Genomic DNA, 20,515 nt, shown 5'->3' with positions numbered 1-20,515 from the left:
AATGTGCTGCAGAAGGGCCTGATGGCAGAGCTGGGAGCTGCTGGCACACTGACACGAGGGGTCACAGCTCTGGTGTCACCCAGCACACAGGACACAGCCCCTCCGTGTGCTCCCTCCTCCAGGGGCAGGGACAGCAGGAACCAGGAGCTGCTCCTGCTCTGTAGCTGTCACTCTGCTCCACATTAACATGTTTCTAAAGAGTATGGAAGCACATCTAATGAAATATGCAGGCTCAAAGTATTAGCAGAGTATGGAGTCAGGAAAAAGCTATATTCTTGTCAAAATGACTAACTGTACAGTGCTGCTCATATTTATCTTCAAACATGTGCTTAATCTGTTACATTTTTAAGGACCTTACTGCTACTGAAATAAGTTTTCTTTTATATTTTGAAATGGCTTGGTACAGAAAACCATATACCAACTTTGCATAAAACATGTGAATCAAAAAAAAAAAAAAAAAAAGGCATTGTAAACCTTCTGCCCAAGCTCCCCTGAGACCTTGAACACAAACTGCTCCTTGCTTCATTTACCTACACCAGCAGCACACCTGGTTCTTGCAGAAACAAGGCTGTCAAAGTGCTGTAGCAAGGAAAGCCATCTGAAAAAACACTTATCAAATTTATCTCCCCATTGAACATTTCTCACTGCATCATTAATAAAGGAGGGTGTAGACAAGCACCTCTGAATGCAACATTAAGAGAGAGTCCTGCACTGCAATGATTTACTTTCAAAGTGACACTAGTTCAGTGAAAACCTTGCAGTACACAAATTTCCATCCTGAAAAAGCCTGGAAAGCAAGTGACAACTACGAAAACAAAGTTTAGTCCATGATCTCAGACTTAACCTCCTTGCATTTCAGAGTCTCTCTTGAAGGTGGAATATTATTACTAATGTTGATGTTTCCCTGCTATTTGGGTGTGGGCTGAGGCCAAAGGTGCTCTTGCTTGGCCCAGTTTCTAAGTGGCTCAGGACAGGCATTGCATAAATAATCCCTGAGCTGGCCATGCTCATTCAGTCCTGTGAGAATTCCTTCCCAGCACTGGGACAGCACAGCCACGCTCGGGTCCCTGCAGGCCTTGCTCCAAGCCTTCATCAGCTCTGAAGTGAAAAAACACCAGAGAACTCTGACACCCTCCCCACTCAGTCTGCAGAGCATCTGAAAATTGTTGATCTTACAAAGCTGCCTCAAAGCCAGTATTAAAGGTGGTGCAATAGGCCAGGTGCCATTGTGCAGGGGCTGTCCCTGCTGCGTGTGCTTTGGGAAGCACCAGGAGTGCTCTGGGTGTGATGTGAGTGAGCCCAGCCTGGACCTGCTCAGCACTGGCACTGCCCTGGCTCTACGTGACCTGAAGCAGGGCTGGCACAAAATGCCAGGTGCCTGATTCCAGCCAAGGAGCTGCTGTGTCACTGCTCAGGGAGGCAGGAGAGCAGCTGAAAAGAATGGAAAGAACAGAATTTTCTAGCAGCAGATCTGGAAAATCAGTTAAAGACCCCAAAAGCAAACACATTCTCATCTGTTCATCATGCAGTACTGAAAGTTCTCTTGCTCCTTGGAGCTGGAGGCTCCAGGACTGTGACTCACATGGTCAGCAATGGTCCGGCCCAGCTTGTCCATCCTGGACCCAGCCTCTGCAATCTTCTTGGCTGCACTGATCACATCTGACGTGTTCTTCAGAGGACCTTTTCCCCTGCAAAACAGAGCAGACGCTCCCTCCTAGCACCAAGAAACCAGAGCAGTGAATTCTGTGTCCCTTTTCTCATTCTGTCCCACACTGTGCTGGCAGTGACTCCTCACCCAAAGGGCAGGAGAAGGCTGAAGCAGCCATTACAGCACCTTCATTTTCAAGAGTTACCCCCTTTCAGCTCTTCCCCACATTTAGCTTAAATCCAGGAATAAAAACATCTTAAATTTTACTGCTTTGAGCAGCTTAATGATGATAAGAGATAACATTTTAGAAGACGGATTTGCAATTTTTATGGAATGGAACATGAAGTTTAAAAAACAGCGTTATATAAAATCTGGTAAATTAATTTCAAAAGGCATCAAAAACCCTCTCTTTCCTCTGCCAGTAACTGTACTAGGAACTATTTCTGCAGTATGGCAATATTGAGAAGCCCATAGAATTTAATGCTGTAAAGAACTGAGCAAATATATATATATTCCTGGGGATAAGAATCACCCTTAAGAAAGAAAGAAAGAAAGACAGGCAATAACTGCTGTGTATCTGTAGATCAATTTAAACAGTTATTACCACCCAGCCACTGCACAATAATGCATCTCCCCAGTTAATATGCAGCTGGAACAGGGCACCATTTAAAAGAGATTATAAGAAGTGAGACTCTTAGGAAAACTTGCACCGTGTCTCATTGAAAGCCCGGCAGCCCAGGCAGCTCAGAGTGAGCATAAATTAAAAAGCCTCACCTGGTGAAGTCTGTCATTTCCATCATGATCATACACATCTGCTTGGCCAGGACAATGATGTCATTGCCACTGTCATCCCATTTTGACACTTCAGCATCCAATTTACTCTTTTCCTCCTGGAAGCTGGCGACCTGCTCAGCAATCTTGGCTTTCTGCTCTTGAGGGAGCTGAGCCATGATAGCCTGGAAGAGAAGAGTTTTCTCACATGGCCTCCTGCTGCCTTGTAGAGGCTTTTTGGAACATTTCACTAATAACCAATTTCAGTCATGTAGATGAGGGATAAAACTTTAATAGCAATCCTCCACCTAGAGGCTTTACAGAGCCATTTGCTTCCATTTTGAATCAAAGTTTATACTCTTTTTAAAGAAAAAGTGCTCAGAAAGACAAGTTGACACTTAAAATATGGCCCTTTGCATGATAAAGCTGTTAAGACTCCAAACAAATTTGCCACATATTACCATCCCTCAAAATAAAACTGCATGAAGAAGGAGGACTTGTCTTTTACAGAAAATTTCAACGTTTTAAAATTAAGTTCCACTTGGGTATTGAGGATAATAAGAAATATTACCAGTCTCTTCCCTGCAAAAAGCTAGCTGTACTCTTTTGAAACATGTCTGCTGAGGAAAGAGTAAGTGAAAATAAAGAGTATGTGCTTACTCCCAAATAAAATCTCCCAGACTGGGTTTATAGCCTGTGTAAGACTCCATGGCCTTGCCTTCATAAATACTGGGAGCACAGATGCCTCGAGGAGCAGGCAAAAAGGAGCCTTTGGTACTAAAAATCCTCTGGCAGCAGCTGTGCTAAGAGGTAAATGAGCAATGTCTGCATTTAAATAGAAGGGGGTGAGGGTCCAAGCATAGAAAGTGCTTGTGCAAGGGAGGGGAGCATAAAAATACTCCCAGCTGGTGTAATTCCCAAGCCAACGTGGCCCAGGTTTGATAAATAAGGTCTGGCCACTTCTTGCCTGGCAGGAAGAGCCTCCACAAAAAATCTGCCATGGCACTTTCCCAAGAGTGTAAATTGTTATTGATCCAGAGGGGCCGTGTCAAATAAAAGCAATAGGTAAGGCCTGGTCTTCCTTCAATGCACTGATTTTAGGGTTTCACCTCTTAATGATTATATATTGCCTATCAATGCTTTCATTTTTGAGTCACAGGAAATGCAGTTAGTTGAAATGATTTCATTTCTGAGTTCCTCTCAGTGTTGTCTTGATAAATGCTCAGTGACCAAACACACACCATCACGTGTGTGAGGACACATTTGGGAAGATTTTTTTCTCATAAAGTTAATGTTTGTCTCTTGAAAATAACATTAATCCAATGAGTGATCTGCCTGGTACCTCCCTGCAGAAGCTCACTCAACTACAATGTCTATGATATCAAAATGTGATGTAGTTTCTTGGTACTAAAAGGATTTTGATCTTTCAGAACACCCAAAATAAACCACAGACGTTTCTCACATCCATCAGACCAACTGCATTTCACTCAACCTCCTTTTCAGAAGAATGCTGGAAACAAAAAATGCCAGTTTTCTGATCCAGCATTTTTATCACCACCCCCCCAAATTTAACCTAGGTTTTCAAAGCAAGCAGAAGTGTTTCTTGAAGGCAGGTCACACTTGGATAAAGCTGAGGTTTGTGCCTTACCCTTGCACTTTGTCCAGCAATGAGCTGATCATCCTCAGTCTGGATGCTGGTTCTGCTGCGGACGTCAAAATCCTCGGTCTCGAAGTCAGAATCATCCAGCTCTTCAGGAGTCTGAGGAAAAAGCATTCAAGCAGAGTCAAACTACAGATTTCATGGCTCTGAAAACCAACAAGAATATTATTTTTCAAGCAGAGAGAATGGAAATCAGTGGGGGTAAAAATTATTCCATGTTTTCAACAAAAAGGTAAATACAGGGACTGTATCCAGCTCTGAACACGTGTGATTTTATGTGCTTGACTGCTCCTGTTAAACACCATAGGGATCCCCAGAATCACACAGCAGTAACTAAACAGCTGAGATTTGTTAGGACATTAATGCACTCAGCATCTGAAAGACAGAAAAAAGTTCTTGCAAAGCGAGCAGCGTTTTTGCAAGTTGATTAAATGTAAAAGCTTCACTCGAGATTCTGAAGCTGGAATTACACACAGCTCTAAGGGCTGGTTCAGAAGCCCAGACAGTGTTTTCAGCACAATTATGAATCAAAGCATTGACTAAATTAACAACAGATAAAATATCTCAAAATTTATCCTTATCCCTCGGGAAAAGCTGAAAAATTTCAGCTAGGAAGGGCCAGCTTTTATGCTGTAGGCCAAACACATCTGACCTAGTTCCTGCTTGCCTAGGATTTATTTTTGCTACTGCCAGTCTGTAGCAGGCAAACTTTTTATAAAGCCTATCAAGTTTAAACAGCATGTTTGTCAAAATACTACATCTTTGCTAAAGTGGCACTTCACAACAATTCTCCAGAGCTGGGTCAACAAAGAACTTCACTGATAGATGGAATAAATTGTGATTAACAGATAAGATGCAAATAAAGTCCCTGTTCCTTAGATTTTTTCCCTATGATTTGAATTTCACAACTTGTCTTCCACTACAGACACTCTGTGATACAGTGAAAATAGAGATGGACATGCAAAATAATTGCCAAAAAGCAAAGGTGAGTAGGGTGACAATCAAGACTTTGGGTATTTCAGCCTCCTCCCAGGCCCTGGAGAACAGGGTATATCCACAACATGAGCAGAGGGACACACACTAAGAAGTAGCTCAGTGTATCAATATTAAAAAAAAAAAAAGAAAAAGCATAAAGAAAACAGTTCTGCTGTACATGATTCTGTCTGTGAGTCCTCTCTGCCCATCCCTCCCAAAGCCCAGGGACACACAAAGTGTAACTCTGCCTTTCAAGTGCCACCAAGGGCAGAAACTCCTCTGGGGTGACGAGCCTGGGCAGCAGAGAGGGGGAAGAACTTCTCTTCAATAAATACAGAGGTAGTGAGATGGTAGTTTTGAAAATACCCTGCCTAAACACAAAAATGAGGTGTTGCAGTGGCTTCTCCTGCTGGTCCCTGTAAAGAGCAGGAGCCTCTGGACAAAGCTGAAGTGAATGAGCCCCTGTGAGCAGGGTCACACCAAGCCCTGGAGAGATTTGGATGGCTCTTTTATCCCAAAATAAACTCTCTGGACAGGAAGTGTTAATATTTTAACTTCCTTCTAGGTGGCTGCTGTGTGGCCAGGGAGCTGCTGTTGGCTGCTGGCAGTGGAGCTGTGGCTCCCTGGCCCTGGAGGGTGGCACAGGGCAAACGTCAGCATTCCTGGCATTGCCAGCCTGGGTAACTGCTGCCCACTGGGACTCCCAGCTCCCTGTCCTGAGTAACAAGGGCTTCAGCAGGGGGGGATTCACACCCTTTGCATAGCAGGAAGGCTTTGATATCCTCAACCACCACTGGCGGTTTATAAATCCTGAGCTTGTCTGAAAAAAATTCCATGGGGAGCACAGATGTGATTGTCAGCTTTTCTCCTCGTTTCTCATCTGATCCTTTGCTTTAAGCAGCAAACATGGAAGATTCCACTGCAATGGTTACTGTAATCACATATCTTCTGTACATTCTTGATTTACTGACCAACAAGCTGCATCTGCCATGGTCACCACTCTGAAAGACCAAGGCAGCTTCTCAGAGTCAAAGGAATACAAGGAAAAGAAGAAAAAAGGAATAAACTCCTATATTTGTCTTTGTTATGTCTGGCTCCTGCCCATTTTTGCCCCAGTAAGATCCAAGAAATAGGCCCATGGATCAGCTGCAACCAGAACTTCCTTTACTGCATCCCTTCAACCAACTGCACCCTTCTGTGTCTGGCCTGCCAGAAATTAGGGCTCCCAAGTCACACCCACTGCAAGCACACAGGAGTCAAGGCCTCTGCGAGCTGCCCTGTTTACCCAGGTTAGCCAATTAACAAATTACATGCTCTACCAACTACAGCCTGAACTCATCTCAGCTTCCTTTTGACTAACTAACATTAATTCTCAAAATTTACTAAATGAAGAGCTATTAGGTTTTATTTCTAAGCTCCAAACCATCAACAAGCATCTATAGTTCTGAATTAATTTGCTGTTGTTAACTGAAAGGTCACTGATTTTAGCACATTAACGAGCCAGGCATTACCATGAGATTACAAAAGATGCATGAAGGGTATTTAGCATCACAACTTGGGCCATCATCGATGCTCAGATCTGGTTAATGAATCTAAATCCAAAGGCACTGCTCAAGTGCTCCACAGCGATTAGCACATTTTAAGACTCTGAATGTTAATAGGAGCTAAATGAAAATGTTCTCCTGTCTGCTCTCCATTATCCTGGCGCTGTCAGTAGGCTGTCAGTAGAACGGAGGCAGGGAAAGCTGTGGGGAAGTTGGGGAAGTTGTGCTCACCCGGATCATCAGCACGGCTTTCCTGATGTCGCGGATGCCGTCGTACACCAGCCGGGAGGCGTCGATGAACTCGTTCTCGTCCATGGGCTGGGCAGGGTCGGAGCTCAGCGCTTCCACTGCAGCTTCCACCTGCTCCGTGAAGCGCGGCATGACTGCACCCAGAGCACAGAGCTGGTCAGTCCCACCCTGAACCACTCTCTGCTTCCCACTCCTGCCCTGCTCTTAACTGTCCTGGAAGCTGTGCAGTCCTTCCATTGAAATCACAACATTTGGTATAGGAGGTGAAGTCCTAATCCAGCCCCGTTTCTGCTTACGCTGCTGCTCTTTGGTGTTTTCCCCTTGGACAGTGAAGTTTATCACACCCTTCTAATGGACAAGGAAAAAACACCTGGGGAAGCTCCTAGAAACTATAGGATAAAATATTAATTGCTTGTTTGATGTTTCCTGCAGATGTACATCATTTTTTGGGGGGGAAAGAAGTCGTGCTACCAACAGGAAACTCAAGTTTAAGAAGCACTGGAAGGGGGCAGGTTGCACTGCTGCATTTCAGTGACTCATGGTGCCCCAGGAAGAACATGCCAGAACCAGTTAGAGTCTGCTGTTTCTTCAGTGTCACCCTTGATTCTTCATCAAAATAATTAAAGCAAAACCAGCAACGAGTGGCTGGCACTGAAGCAGCCAGAATCACCCCCACCCTTATGGATGTCACCAGTAGTGCATAGGGAACACCTTGATTTGGTGTTTATGTGTGGGGCACTACAACCTACAATGCTCTTCCAACAGCTCTAAAGATACTTTACAAAATTTACCCTAATTGTTACCCTAAATTTATTCTGCTGGGAGAATGTGATCTTCCTTCTGGACCCTGAACAGCTCCGGAGCCTGTTGCAATACTGCAAGATGAGCACAGCACAACTTCCAAGTGTTCACTCAAGCCTGGGACTCATTCCCAGTGTTTTTGCTTCCCACAGCCCAGTCCATGACAGCAAGCACACTCAGGGACACCTTGTGCACAGCTGAGCTTTGAGCCAGTCAACACAGCAAAATCACACTTCTCACTTTGCAACAGTTTTGCAAACAACTCCCACTAATTTGCATTACAGCAAATTGAGTCTTTAACAGATTTCACAGGTACGCGGGTACCCAGCTGCCCACAAGCTTTCAAGCAACAGCAATTCAGGGCTCCTGGGAGTGAGCGACCCTTACCTGTGTTGGACAGTAACTTGGTTGCCTCCAGCACCTTCTCAGTGTACACTCCGGGCTCGTAGTTGTCCATCTCCGAGGAGACCACGTGAATGACGCGGGCGGCGCGGCCCCGGATGGCGCCGGCCGTGCGGTCTAAGCCGTCCACGTCTTTTTCTTGGAGAGCGATGACACATTTGTTTACATCTTCTAAAATGTGATTCTCTGGAGGTAAAAGAAGGAGGATTTAGATGGTAACGTCTTTTCTGTCGCAGTCATCAGCGTGGCAATTGCTCAGGGTGGGACCTGCTCTACAGAAGCTCCATGGAGATGCTGTCAAAGTACTAATGTGAAGGTCACAACCAGCAAAGAGCTGCCCTTCCACAGGAGGTGTCAAAAAGCCATCAATCCATTCACCAATTGGCCTCCACACTTCCTGCCCCTGTTTGTACTCGATTTTACCAACAGGAAAGCTGAGTTCTGCTGAGTTCTCCCCTGGTTTCCTTCCATATTTCTCCCCTGGACTGCCCCAGCTCTTATTTCAAATACCTGCAAACCACTCCCCTGCCAGTGCACGTGGGGTGATGAGCACCTCCCCAGCACCACACCTACCCCCCTCAACACTCCAACAGACACTTGGTGCATGTTTCCATCTTCCTCCAGAGTGTTTTCCTACAGCCACACACATTCCATCAGAGCACATTACACTGTCAGTCGCCCATTCCCATCTGAGACACATAATGTATGCAGTGAATAATGTGGAAAGCATTCCAGCCACACAGCACTCACTGACTGTTCAGAAAACAAACAAAAAACTAAAAGCAAGACCTCTGTTTGCAATTAACTTTTTAAATATACATTTTCTAGTTTTGTAAAGAGATATTTTCCCTATTCATTGAGTACAAGAAGCCCAAAATGGGGAAAACCTTTTAAGAGATTTCTAAAAATGCCTAAAGAAATTTGGATCCTTTTTTAGGGAAACCTACCCTAAAGATCTCCCAAACTGTTAATACAGACTTCCAAACTCTGCTGGAGAACTCTTTAATGTACCAGGACTAATGTTTTGATATCATCATCCAACACCAGCATTTGGGCTGCCAGGTAGAAACCAACTTGGAAACATTTCTGCTCTGTCACTTAAAATAGTTTCCAGTGTTAATTACCATTGACTTAATCTTTCTATACTGCCAACCCGTGCAAGTGGCTTTTATTCCCTCTGCAGGTAGTAAAAGAGCCATTTTGTAAGAGTTTGTAGAGACAAGAAGCTCATAGTGCTGGCTGGGAGAGGATTTGGAGGAACTGCCTGAAAGGATTGCTGCGAGAAGTTACTCCTGATTTACATAAAATTAACACAGCCAGGTGCAATATTGCAAGACTTCAGTAAGTAACCTGGGCAAAAATTACACTTGTGAAATCCCTCTGAAGCAACTCAGCCTGAGCAGGTTCAGCTGAGGGCAGAATGTGGCCCTAAGAGAGCAAAGAGCAGGTTCATTAGTGATTTGACAAGTCAGTGAGCAGGCACAGGAGCCACAGTGAGCACAGAGGGTATTTAAAGAAGAGACAGCCCTGGGAGCTGCAGGAGCCCAAAGAAAAAGCTTCGGCGCCAGGCCAAAACACAGACTGTTTATTGCTTCAATTCCTAAATGAATAAATTAAGCCACAGACCATTTAAAAGCCTCTTTGGATTATCTGAACTTTAATAAAAGGCATGGACAAAATGAATGTGAATATTTAAATGTCTGCTGATCATTTAATGCCTTTTGCAGATGTGAAGTGGCCAGGAAGTCCCTTCTAGAGGGAGATATCCCACAGGGCAGCTTGCAAAGGGCCCAGGGAAGTGCAGGACTGTCAGGTCTATCTGTTCTGGAGATATTTTCCAGCTGGATGATAACAGATAAGATCCAACACTGTGCTGAGTCCTTGTAAATACCCCCAGTGCTCCCCATCCTATGGGCACACAGAGCATGGGTTCCCCACCAGCACCTCTGGGCATGGGAGAGGCTGTCCCACATCCAAACCCCCCTGTCCTGCTGGGCAGGAGAAACATCCCACAGCAACACAACACAGGCAACAGCAAAGGGACCTTGTCCCACCAAAATAGCTACAGGGAAAATGGTGTGGTTGGGCAGCAAGGTAAAAGGAAAGGTATTTTTTCCATAGAAATGATTTTTAGACCAAACAAGGAAATACATTAAACTGCGAAAAGCTACAGAATAAAAAGTCACCCACGACTGTCAATCCTCAATCCACACCCACCAAACACCTTCCACCTCCACCCACCTCCACATTAAAGGGATGAAGCAATGCTTTTCCAAACAACCCTAGCAGCTTCTGAGGGAGTCTGAGGGCTACAGGAGATCAAAATCAAAGAGGAACAGTTGGGAGATGAAGCCCCAGATTCATAAACACAGCTGTGCTTCTCTGCTGCACCTCCTGTGGAAGGTCTCAGAACCATTTCCACGCTGAACCTCTGCTGCCAAGGGGCACTGCAGAAGCCAGGTCAGGCAGCACATGGAGCAAACACTGGGGACTTCACACTCTTGTAAATACAGTGTTCATCCTGGCAATATTCACTGGGAGGCTCTTCAGAAAAAAATAGCTCCACTGAGATGGGCAATCTGTGGCATAAACCTCTGTCAGCAGCAGAGGAACAGAAGGCAGCAAATGGAATGGTTTTAAAGAGGGTTTCAAAGGAGATTCAGGTAATTTCAGAACATTGAATTTGACAATTACATGGTGCTATCAGCAACTGCTCTAAAGAACAGAGATACTGGGCACACCAACACACCCAGAGTGCTTTGGGAAGGCACTGATAAGAGAGATAAGAATTACAGAAGGTACAGGAGAGCTTTGAAATGAGGAATAATGAAACAGGCAGAGACTGTGCAGTCAGGGAAGTGATGACTGACAAAGTGCATGGCAGAACTCTGCACATTTGCAAACAACATGAAGAGACAGAAGGGGAAAAAACCTTTTCACCATCTTTAGTACAAGTAGGGGCATCAAATGAAGCAAACAGGCAACAGTGCAAAACAAGGAGGTTCTTCACAGGGAGCACACTTCAGCTGTGAATCTTTGCACAGGATGATGGAGGTGCCAGCAGTTTATAATGGTCGAAAGAACAACTAACACCAGCTTAAATGAGAAAAATCTGTCAAGGATTGTTCAGGAGATAGCACCTCTGATGCTGGAGCTCCCTGAGCTGCACATCACTCACGGCTGGAGGCACACAGACATCTCTAGGCTACAGGCTCCTGTGCCATCCTGACAGTGAGCCTCCCCCAGACCCTGCCCTAACTTAACAGGGCCCTTCAGCTGCTGTAGCTATAAAAGTGCTGTCACCTGCAAGCTCACCTGTGCCCTGTGCACTGAAGGATCCTTCTTCTATAATGTTCTGCCATTACCTAAACCCAGCATCTCTTTCATTAAGCCCTTACTTGTGGATAATTGATACAATTCTGTAGCATGAGCTGAATGGTGAAGCCTTTACTTCAGCACACCACACAGTAGGGATGTGGGATGGCTTACATACATATTTATATATGCATACACTCATGCACTCACAAGAACTCCTTTAAATTCTGCTTACATCCCAGTTAGTAACTGATACAAACATCCTAATAACCCCAAACAGCACTTGATATAAATCATACTCGCCATGACTTTATCCAAAGAGAAGTTCAGACTTCTAGCAGATGAATTGGAGTTGTGGCATTATATGGAAAACATTTATCAAAGTTCAAACAAATAATACTTAAAAGAGTATTTATTGCTTTAATATTTTTCTACCATCTCTTCGATAACACACACATAAAAATAATTACCGAATGCTCTTGAATATCTGGAGTTGTCTCAAACTACATCTCCTTGGCTCCATTTTGGGTGGTGAGCACTCACTTGAGGTCAACTCTCATGAGTCAATGTGCCACCACTCCAGGAAAGAAACTTTCTCTGCTTACTGCCAAGCTCCTGAGAGTACAGCCATGCAATAGATTTGTTTATTTAGCCAAAACACCCAGCTCTGTACTAACCTGCATCCCTGCAGAAGACGGGGTTGTCCTGCCCACAACTCACTTGAGTTTTGTGGTGCTAAACCTGGACTACAAGGGAAGGAAAGTGCTTTTGGCAGCTCCACACAGGCTGTGTTTGTATGGACTCCAAGCTTTTCTTTCTCACATGTTTGTACACTTGTGGGAAAGCTTCAAGTGGAGCCTCAAACCTCAGCACACAATTCCCTCTGCACAGATTTCCCCAAAGCAGGCTCCTCCCAGCTGTGCAATTCCAGCTGCTGCTGCCCAGGGAACACCCACAGATACTGTGAGCTCGGACACTGAACTGCCCCAGAACTTCATGCTCACTCATTGCAAAGAGGAATTTTATTGAGAACCCAGGGAGCCACAATACAGTGTGTATGACAATGCAGGTGACTCGTCACAGGAACACCACTTGGGCTTTTGTTTGGTTTTCTTAATAATTAAAAAAATACTGCCTCTTAATTCAGGACCTTAATTTCTCATCTACGTTTTCTTCCTATGTTCACTTGGTACTTCTGACTCCACACATCCTCCTGTGAAATCACTCTTTACAACTCGAGGTTTTAAGTCACTTCAGATGCCCAAACCTGCCTGCACCATGGAAATTAGAATCCCAGCTTGCAGAGGTGATTTGTGAACACCGTTGCAGACACAATTCACATGGTTACATTTCCATGTCCTCTGACTAGAGCACAATTAAAGGATGTGGAAATAAAAATGCCCCCATTATTTTTAGGTCACAGCAGCTGATAGTGGGTCTTTATCAAGATGCTGATAAAACGGATTATCTTGGCAAGTACTTTGCCAAATGTAATTATTAATCTATTATAATGATCCAATCTCTTTTAAAAACTCTTAAAACTTTACTAAAGCTGACATGGTATGAACAGTTTTATTTTAATTAACTTGTACAACCACAGTTTGATATTCAGTTTTGTTTAAATGGCAGTCTAAGGTGACCTGAGGGATCATTTTTTCTGCTAGTTCCTACCTCGGACATAAACATGTTCTATTTCCCCCTGAGTTACTGGTGAGCCTTGTCTACAGCAGCTAAATGGCAATTTATCCTTAGTTCAGCCAGCAATTCCAAACCTTGGGATATAAAGTATCTTTTCCTTGAAACCAGACCTCCTGCTGCACTTTCACACCTCGGTGGGCACAGTGTGATCCCAGGTGAGATGTGACAACACCATCCCTTCCAAAAGCCTCACAGACTCCAGAACACGTGTCCAAACCACCCCTGTTCAGCACTAAGCTCTTAGGAGGGTGATTATGTCTCAGCCAGGAGCCCTGATTACCTGAGACAGCCAGGAAGTCATCGATGGAAGTGATGTCATCCACAGCATCCGTCAGCACGCGGACCTGCCTCTCCCACTGCTCCTTGAACAGATCCATGTTCTCCTGAGCCAGTTTGCTTTGGGGTTTAGCAGCCAGAGCCAGGGCAGCATTGATGACCTGTAAAACACCTCTGGATTTTTAAAACATATCCCAACAAAATTATTACCTCCTGTGTGTTTATCCAATGAACTCAGCAGCAGACAAAGCAAGTTTTAATAAGTTTTGAGGAACTCGATGTTTAAACACAGAAGTGTTTAATTTTGTTGCTCTCATATCCAACTCATGCCCGCTTCCACGTTTATTATGGATAGTTATTAGAAGCAAAATCACTTGGCAAGTTTTCACAAGAGCTGGTTTCACCTGTCTTTAGCAGCTCGTGGTAACAAGGTGTTGCTTTCCCAGTGCAGGCTGTGTTGTTAAGTATTTTAGACAGGATGACATTTAGTACACTCAAGGCTGCATTTGCTACTTGCCAAAACCTCAGTAAAAAGGTCAAAAAAGGATTAATCTTATACAGACTGAAGTAGAAACAATATGCAAATACAAAATTAAAGCTAAATTTTGATTTATCCGTTTTCCTTGCAGGTTTACTCTGGATCTTGCCAGTAATTGTTGTAATGACTTCAGATTTCTGCTGTGGCTGTGAACAAGCCAGAAAAGCCAGGGAACAGGAGATGCTTCTTCTGAATATCCTCTCCTAATTTTCTTCAAACCCCAAAACCAGAATTTACACCAGCTCCTAGTTTTTCTTAGCAGAACAAATGCTACAGGTGCTCCTGGGTCACAGAGCTTATGCTGTGTCCTCTAACTGGTCATTTAAATAACCACAAAAACCTCTTTGAATGTGGGGAGAAACCATCTCAACAGCCTGGTCCTGCTCTTGCTGTAGCAGAATGACCTGGAGAGGTGCCAGGTGTGAGGAACCATCCGCAGTCAGAGCGTGACAATCCCAGCCCTGCTCCCAAGCACCTGAGAGTCAGAGCTAATTAACTCACAACTTCAAGGTGTCATTTTTCTTCTCCACTTTAGGACTGTATTAATTTCACCAACTTGTCGACCAAAACATGCAAGCACCAGATGTTCCCACTTTTCCAAAATCTACTTTCTCTACCTGCTTCATTTACAAGTGTCACAAAGCATTTAAAAAAATATGTAACTCACTAAACATGGAAATGATGGTGATGTCAAATGTACTGGGACAGCACTGCATGAATCAGGCAGGAGGAGGAAGCTGCTTTACCCGAGGAATGGCAGGAGTTAGCAGTGACAGGAGAATCCACAGAAGGGCTGGGCTGCTCCCCACGCTGCCTCTGGAGCTGGGGCTGCAGGTCTGGGTCACAAACCCAGCCCAGCTCCGTGGGTTTGGTGACAGTGACCAACACAAGCAGCAGCACCTGAGCCTGAGCAGTATCTGCCCAGGGGTCTGTAGGGATGAACACGCCCCTGGAGGAACAGCACTGTTCCTGTCCCAGCCACCACCAAGGGCTTCTCTGCTGCTCCCCTTCCTCCAGCCAGCCCAGGGTCACACCTCCGTGGCACTGGTAGGAGTCAGGATGTGCCTTTGGAATGTCCTTGCTGCCAGCCACGGTCCCTGCCACTTTGCTACCCTTACTCATGAAACTGAAAGTCCTGAAAACCCCCAAAAAGCTTTGCAACACCCAAGAAAATGATGTTTAAAATTCTGAAATCAAATAGAAGTTTTAGAGAGGAAACCCTGTGCTCAGCTGCTCAAGAGCCCTGATTTGCAGTCCAGCCACTGCCACCTCTCATCCCAGTCTGATGGATGTAATGAATTAACCACCTATCAATCAAAATCTAGATATCCAAGATTTCATGAAGATGAATCTGAACAAGTGTCCTGGAAACAGGAGAGATAAACCAGACAATGCTCTAGAAATCTGCTCTCACTTTCTATCCTGCTAGAAACTGTCACTGCAGAGACAGAGATGGTGGTGAGGCGATACCAAGGGTCAGGACATGTTCTCTGCTTTTCCCAACCTGCCTTGGCCCATATCAGATATAAAATATCCTGTAAGCACTGCGACAGGGCAGCATTAATGCTGCAGGAACATATGGCCTGGGTTCCTGCGAGATGTTTGTCTGGCCACAGCAGCTGTCTGCACAATTAATCTTTGCCAACAGCGCATGTCAAGCGCAGATGCCCATGTTCAGCACCTCGTCACAGGTAACAGCAGAGCTGTCACACATACAGGGCTCTGCAACTGCTCCACAGCCTCAAACTGAGTGTCCTCACCAAATCCAAGCACAGGAGGCACAGCATCACCCTCCTCTCAACAGGCAGCTTGTTCAACCAGAAAAGTGCATTTTTTATACATTACAGCAAAAATGTATGGCCAAGGTGAATGTATTTTATAAAAATGATCAAGCAAAACCAGTGTTGCTCTCTCTCAGACAGACATTCCTGCAGAAGGGAAGCAGCCAGCAGTGCTGGAGATGAGGAAACTTGGTGGGGATATCAAAGGTTATCCATGGTCACCATGGAGCTAAAGACAAACCCACAGCTCAGGAGAGCCACACAGGTGTGAGTGTGCTCAGGGAGAAATTCAGGGCAGCAGACACAGCTCAGCAATCTCTTTTTATAGCACACATTCCGTATCTCCATGTGCAAAGTGGCCACAACAGGCAGCTTTAGCAAGGGTGATAAAAGCCATCACTCTGTGGAGAGTTTAGCATTCAAGTGGGCAAATCCTCCTGCACCTGTCTCACACCTCTGCTGAGGAACTGTCCCAGGGATCACTGACAACACCCTGCATGTGATCTGTTCCAGGGAATATACTCTGGTATCCAGCACAGAGTGATTGATTTATTTTCCAACAGATGCTTAGAGAGACGTGGGAAAATGACAGGGATGCTGGATCTTAAATAGTCTGTGTACTTAGCAGGACTATGATCCCTTTATTGTCTAAAAAGAAACACTTTCAGGGGGAGGAGGAAACACTTTTTTGGGGGAAGGGATGGACCACAATACACTTTCTTTCTCCAAAGCACATAAAATATTGGGCAACTACTTTAAAATATCAGTAACTCTCACAGGATGGAGACAGACAGAGTGAAAACCCAGGAGGATCATGACCGGACTATCTGAAATGTAGCCTCTTCCATGTAAAACATTTGGCAATTTCAGGGAAATATTTTGTATTTCAGAGCTTTTCAAGATGCTGCCAGAGCACTGTGATCACAATGACTCACTGAAGTTGTACAAAGAAAAGAATCAAACAGGGACATTTTGAGTCTATCCAGAAGGAAATGAAGCATGGCAAGAAAACACACTATTTTTATCGGTGCTTTGTTTCATGTAGCAGTTGCAGTGTTGGACTCAGACAGCTCCACACTCCGTATCACACTTCCAGAGAGTTCCTTGGAGCCTCTCCCTGCACCTCTCAGCTTCCTGCGGCAGCAGCCAGGGCTTGCCAACACCTGGGGAGGCTCAGCATTCCAAAGATTGGAATGAATATCTCAATCTGCACCTTGAGTCCTCTTCCCATCCCTTCCATGGGAGCAAGCTGCTGCTTTTCCCTGGTTTTATGTTCCCTGTTGAAAGCACAGATGTCGGAGGTGGCTGTGTCCTTCCCCCTTGGCAGGGCAGGGCTCTCCAAGGCTCCCTGCAGTGACTCCTGCCTGGGTTACAACACTGCAGCTGCTTGGCCCAGAAGCTCTCTCAAAAAGCTCAGCTATTCTGGCCAGAAAACACCTGAACCTCAGACAAACCTGTGGGTAAATTACAGCCACTGGGTCAGCCACAATTAATTCTTTTAGGCTAAATTTAGGATGGCTTCCAGCCTCAGCTTTATAGCACCCCAGCTGAAAGTCAGAGGGGCCAGAAGAAAGCTCTTCCATGTGGTGATGTTCTTACAAAGAACAATTTTGAATACTTGGCTGGCATGGCCAAAGGAAGAAACATCACCTGGGAGAGGAACACTGTCACCCAGCTATCTGCACTGCAATCCCAACCTGTGATATCTTAGTGCACACCCTGTCTGACCCACACCCATTTAAGTGATTTAAGCACTTCTTGATTTTTGCCTCAGTCCTTTTGGTAAGAAGCTTTTGCTCCTTTCAGGAGCTGGTCTGGATTTTCCTTGATTCCTAGGATTGATTTAGGATGTTACTGTGCCGCAACAAGGAGTTTTTCAGTTTCAGAAGCTCTGAGGTGAACCCCCAGTCCTCTCCCCTCACTACACACCACTGCTTTACAATCAAAACATCTGCAGTTCCTAAATAACTCACTTGGGCTTGGGGTTTATATAAAGATCTTGACTCACCAGATTTCTTGTGGCACTTGGATAATGAGTTGGAAAGTAGCTTTGTGGCCTATCGATCCAGGATACTTTGCATTTGTTAAAAGAAAAATCTAATAAAACAAGCCCCCACCTATCAGCTCTCATCCCAGGGGCAGAGGAACACAGGGCAAACATAGACAGTGCCCCAGTGGGGATGTGAAATCAGTTTTACTCAGGAGTACGTGAAAAGAAGCCCACCAAGCCTCTTTGCCCTTGCCCAGGTGGATTTTAATCCCATATTTCCCTATAATAAAGAAAGCATGGCTTGCTTCCTGGCAGTTCATCAGAAGCTCCTCATAATTTAACTTTACATACACAAGATGCCAGAGCTGCCTGCAGTGCTCACCCTGCTCATGCCCTTCCCTGCTCCTCACTGCATTTTGCTCCAAGTGTTAAAAATGGTTTATGAGGAGAATGTTGCAGTCACTCCCAGTCACATCCCAGGCAGGTTTGCATGCCCACATCTGTGTGTGCCAGCCCTCCACGTACTGGAGTACAGCAAAAAGCACTCTGCAGGCTCTGATGAGCTGAAATGCCTGGGAGCAAAACACACAGCAGATTGTTTTACACTCTCAGAAGCTCTAATGGCAGTGACCAGCAATGAACAGAGGCTGATGCACCGAAAGAGGAAGGAAAAGTTTCCTTTGATTTCCAATTCTTTGTTCCCATGTACAAAAGGCACTTTGAGCACTTTCCTTTCCTGCGAGTTACGCACGGAGTGACTGCAGGGATCTCTGCAGATATTTACTGTCTTGTGGCACTGCTGGAACGACCCACAGATCCACACTAAGTAACTCAGAACCACACAATGGTCTGGGCTGGAAAGGACCTTAAAGCTCATCTCTTTCCAATGGCAGGGACACCTTCAACCAGACCCCAAACTCCAAACCCCATCCAGCCTGGCCTCAGACACTGCCAGGGATTCAGGGGCAGCCACAGCTGCTCTGGGCACCTGTGCCAGGGCCTGCCCACCTTACAGGGAACAATTCCTTCCAATATCCCACCTATCCCTGCCCTCTGGCACTGGGGTACAATTCCTGATGCAGAGTCTCTCTCCAGGTTCCTTGCAGCCCCTTCGGATGCTGGCAGGGGCTCTGAGGTCTCACCACAACCTTCTCTTCTCCAGGCTGAACATTCCCAGCTCTCCCAGCCTGGCTCCATAGGGGAGGTGCTCTCCTCAGCACAAAGCTCTTCTCCAGCCCAGCATGTTCTGTCACAGCAGCATTTGCTATAAAGACTATTTCCATTCTGTGTATAGATAATTATCCTATCAATTTCCCCATCCATGAAGAAAGCATTTTCATTTGGAGCTCAGGACTGATTTTGTAGTGCCAGTCCAAGTAGAAGCTGCAAGAATTTTGGTGCCATTGATCTTGCTCCATTATACATTTATCTGGCTTCAAATGCTGAAACTTGAGGGGTCTTAGGGACTTTGTTTCTTTCCTGGAAGCTGTTCCACCACTATGCTCCCCAGATCCTGTGCCTGTGATGAAACAAAGGGCCCTTACTCACACACTTCTTTCTACAGAACTGAATCCTCTTCCTGCTCTTGGCTTATTTTCATGCACCAGTAACTGTTTGAATTTCTAAAATTGCTGCTTTTCTGGTCAGCCTTGGCCTGTGCTGGCAGTTCTTCCCAGAGAGCCTGGGTGATGCAAATCTGCAGCCCAAGTGTTAAGTTTTTAATAAAAGCATTTCTACTCAATGCCAATAAAATGTTTCAAGCACCTGCAATTAAACAGTCTGGAGACAGATCTGCTCGTTAGAACATTCAAAAAATCTGACAGTCTTTCAAAGAGATGAAAAAAGGGGACAATTGTTTGATGTTAAGTCTTTACTGCAAGAAAAATGGATTTCTCTCCTTCTCCAACAGCCACCAGGAAATTGGTGGTGACTGGGGACTCAAGGAGAACAAAGTCTGCTGGTCACATTTGGGTTTGACTGATTTGAGGGGTGGTCTGCAGGGTTTTTTTATTTCTCTGAGGTACTCCAACTTTTAAACAAAAGTTTCTGGAACTCTCCATGGGATTCCTTCTGCTTTGGTATTTTGTTTCTGTGTCAGTAGGTGTGATCACATATGAGCCATCTGCCTCATCAGAAATCTATAAGCAGCAAATGGCTTTTCAAGCAGTTCAAAATTGGAATAGAAGGATGTGAACAAGCAGTTATTAAAACAAGATGTTAATATGAGAAGAGCCAATTTATTTTTATTAAAAATGTAATTTAATCCAAGAATTCTCTGGAGTCAGTTTGATGGGCGAGGCGTGTGCGTGGCAAGCAATTCCGAGCACACTCCAGCAGGTAAGGAGGAGGCTGGGAAGGACCTGTGCTCCCAGGTGCTGCCTGGGGGCCTCAAAGCTTCTTAGGAGGATGAGCTCTTTGGGCTGGGGTGGAGAAAGGCACCCAGCCCTGCCTTTCACAGGGGAACAGGTCCTGTGTGCCCTGGGCAGGTGTGTCCTGCAGCCACCTCCCAGGAGATGCTCAGACTCCAGGGCAATGGCTCCAGCTTTGGCTGGCAGAAGCAAACACCCACCCTGATAGGAACTCTACCCCACAGTCATTTCTTACACCTCTCAGCCCGACTGCAGTTTGGGTAGGAGTCTACAGATGAACTTCATGGAGGCTGCAAAAACCAAGAAAATCAATGTATAGCTGGTAAAAAAGGAGCTTGAGTGACAGCAGACTGTCACATCAAAGGCTGGAGCAATTCCTCCTCTCAGGAGCTGGGCTGGGGCATTCTCACTGCTGGTTTCTAACACCTACAGCCTGTATGATCAGAAACACTCCAATGGTTTCAGCTCTTTTCCCAGGCATCTTTAATGCAAAATACT

At 45.3% G+C, this 20,515-nt stretch overlaps 1 protein-coding gene across 2 annotated transcripts in view; it reads right to left on the bottom strand.

Annotated features, from left to right (window-relative positions):
* CTNNA1 (catenin alpha 1) overlaps positions 1–20,515 on the bottom strand; it is a 117,766-nt gene that overhangs the window by 7,384 nt on the left and 89,867 nt on the right. For both annotated transcript variants that reach the window (XM_071442986.1, XM_071442987.1), the window contains 6 exons: positions 13,344–13,500; positions 8,036–8,236; positions 6,830–6,981; positions 4,068–4,178; positions 2,423–2,604; positions 1,583–1,688 (listed from right to left, as the gene is read on the bottom strand). In XM_071442986.1, the coding sequence (XP_071299087.1) occupies positions 1,583–1,688; positions 2,423–2,604; positions 4,068–4,178; positions 6,830–6,981; positions 8,036–8,236; positions 13,344–13,500 (909 nt within the window). The remainder of the gene's footprint in view (positions 1–1,582; positions 1,689–2,422; positions 2,605–4,067; positions 4,179–6,829; positions 6,982–8,035; positions 8,237–13,343; positions 13,501–20,515) is intronic.

This window comes from Agelaius tricolor, unplaced genomic scaffold, assembly GCF_023055355.1.
Source record: "Agelaius tricolor isolate 1412-34295 unplaced genomic scaffold, bAgeTri1.0.p SCAF_18, whole genome shotgun sequence".
Classification (NCBI taxonomy): domain Eukaryota; kingdom Metazoa; phylum Chordata; class Aves; order Passeriformes; family Icteridae; genus Agelaius; species Agelaius tricolor.
The sequence above is the reverse complement of the archived record's forward strand: the minus strand, read 5'-3'. Positions and strand labels throughout refer to the sequence as shown.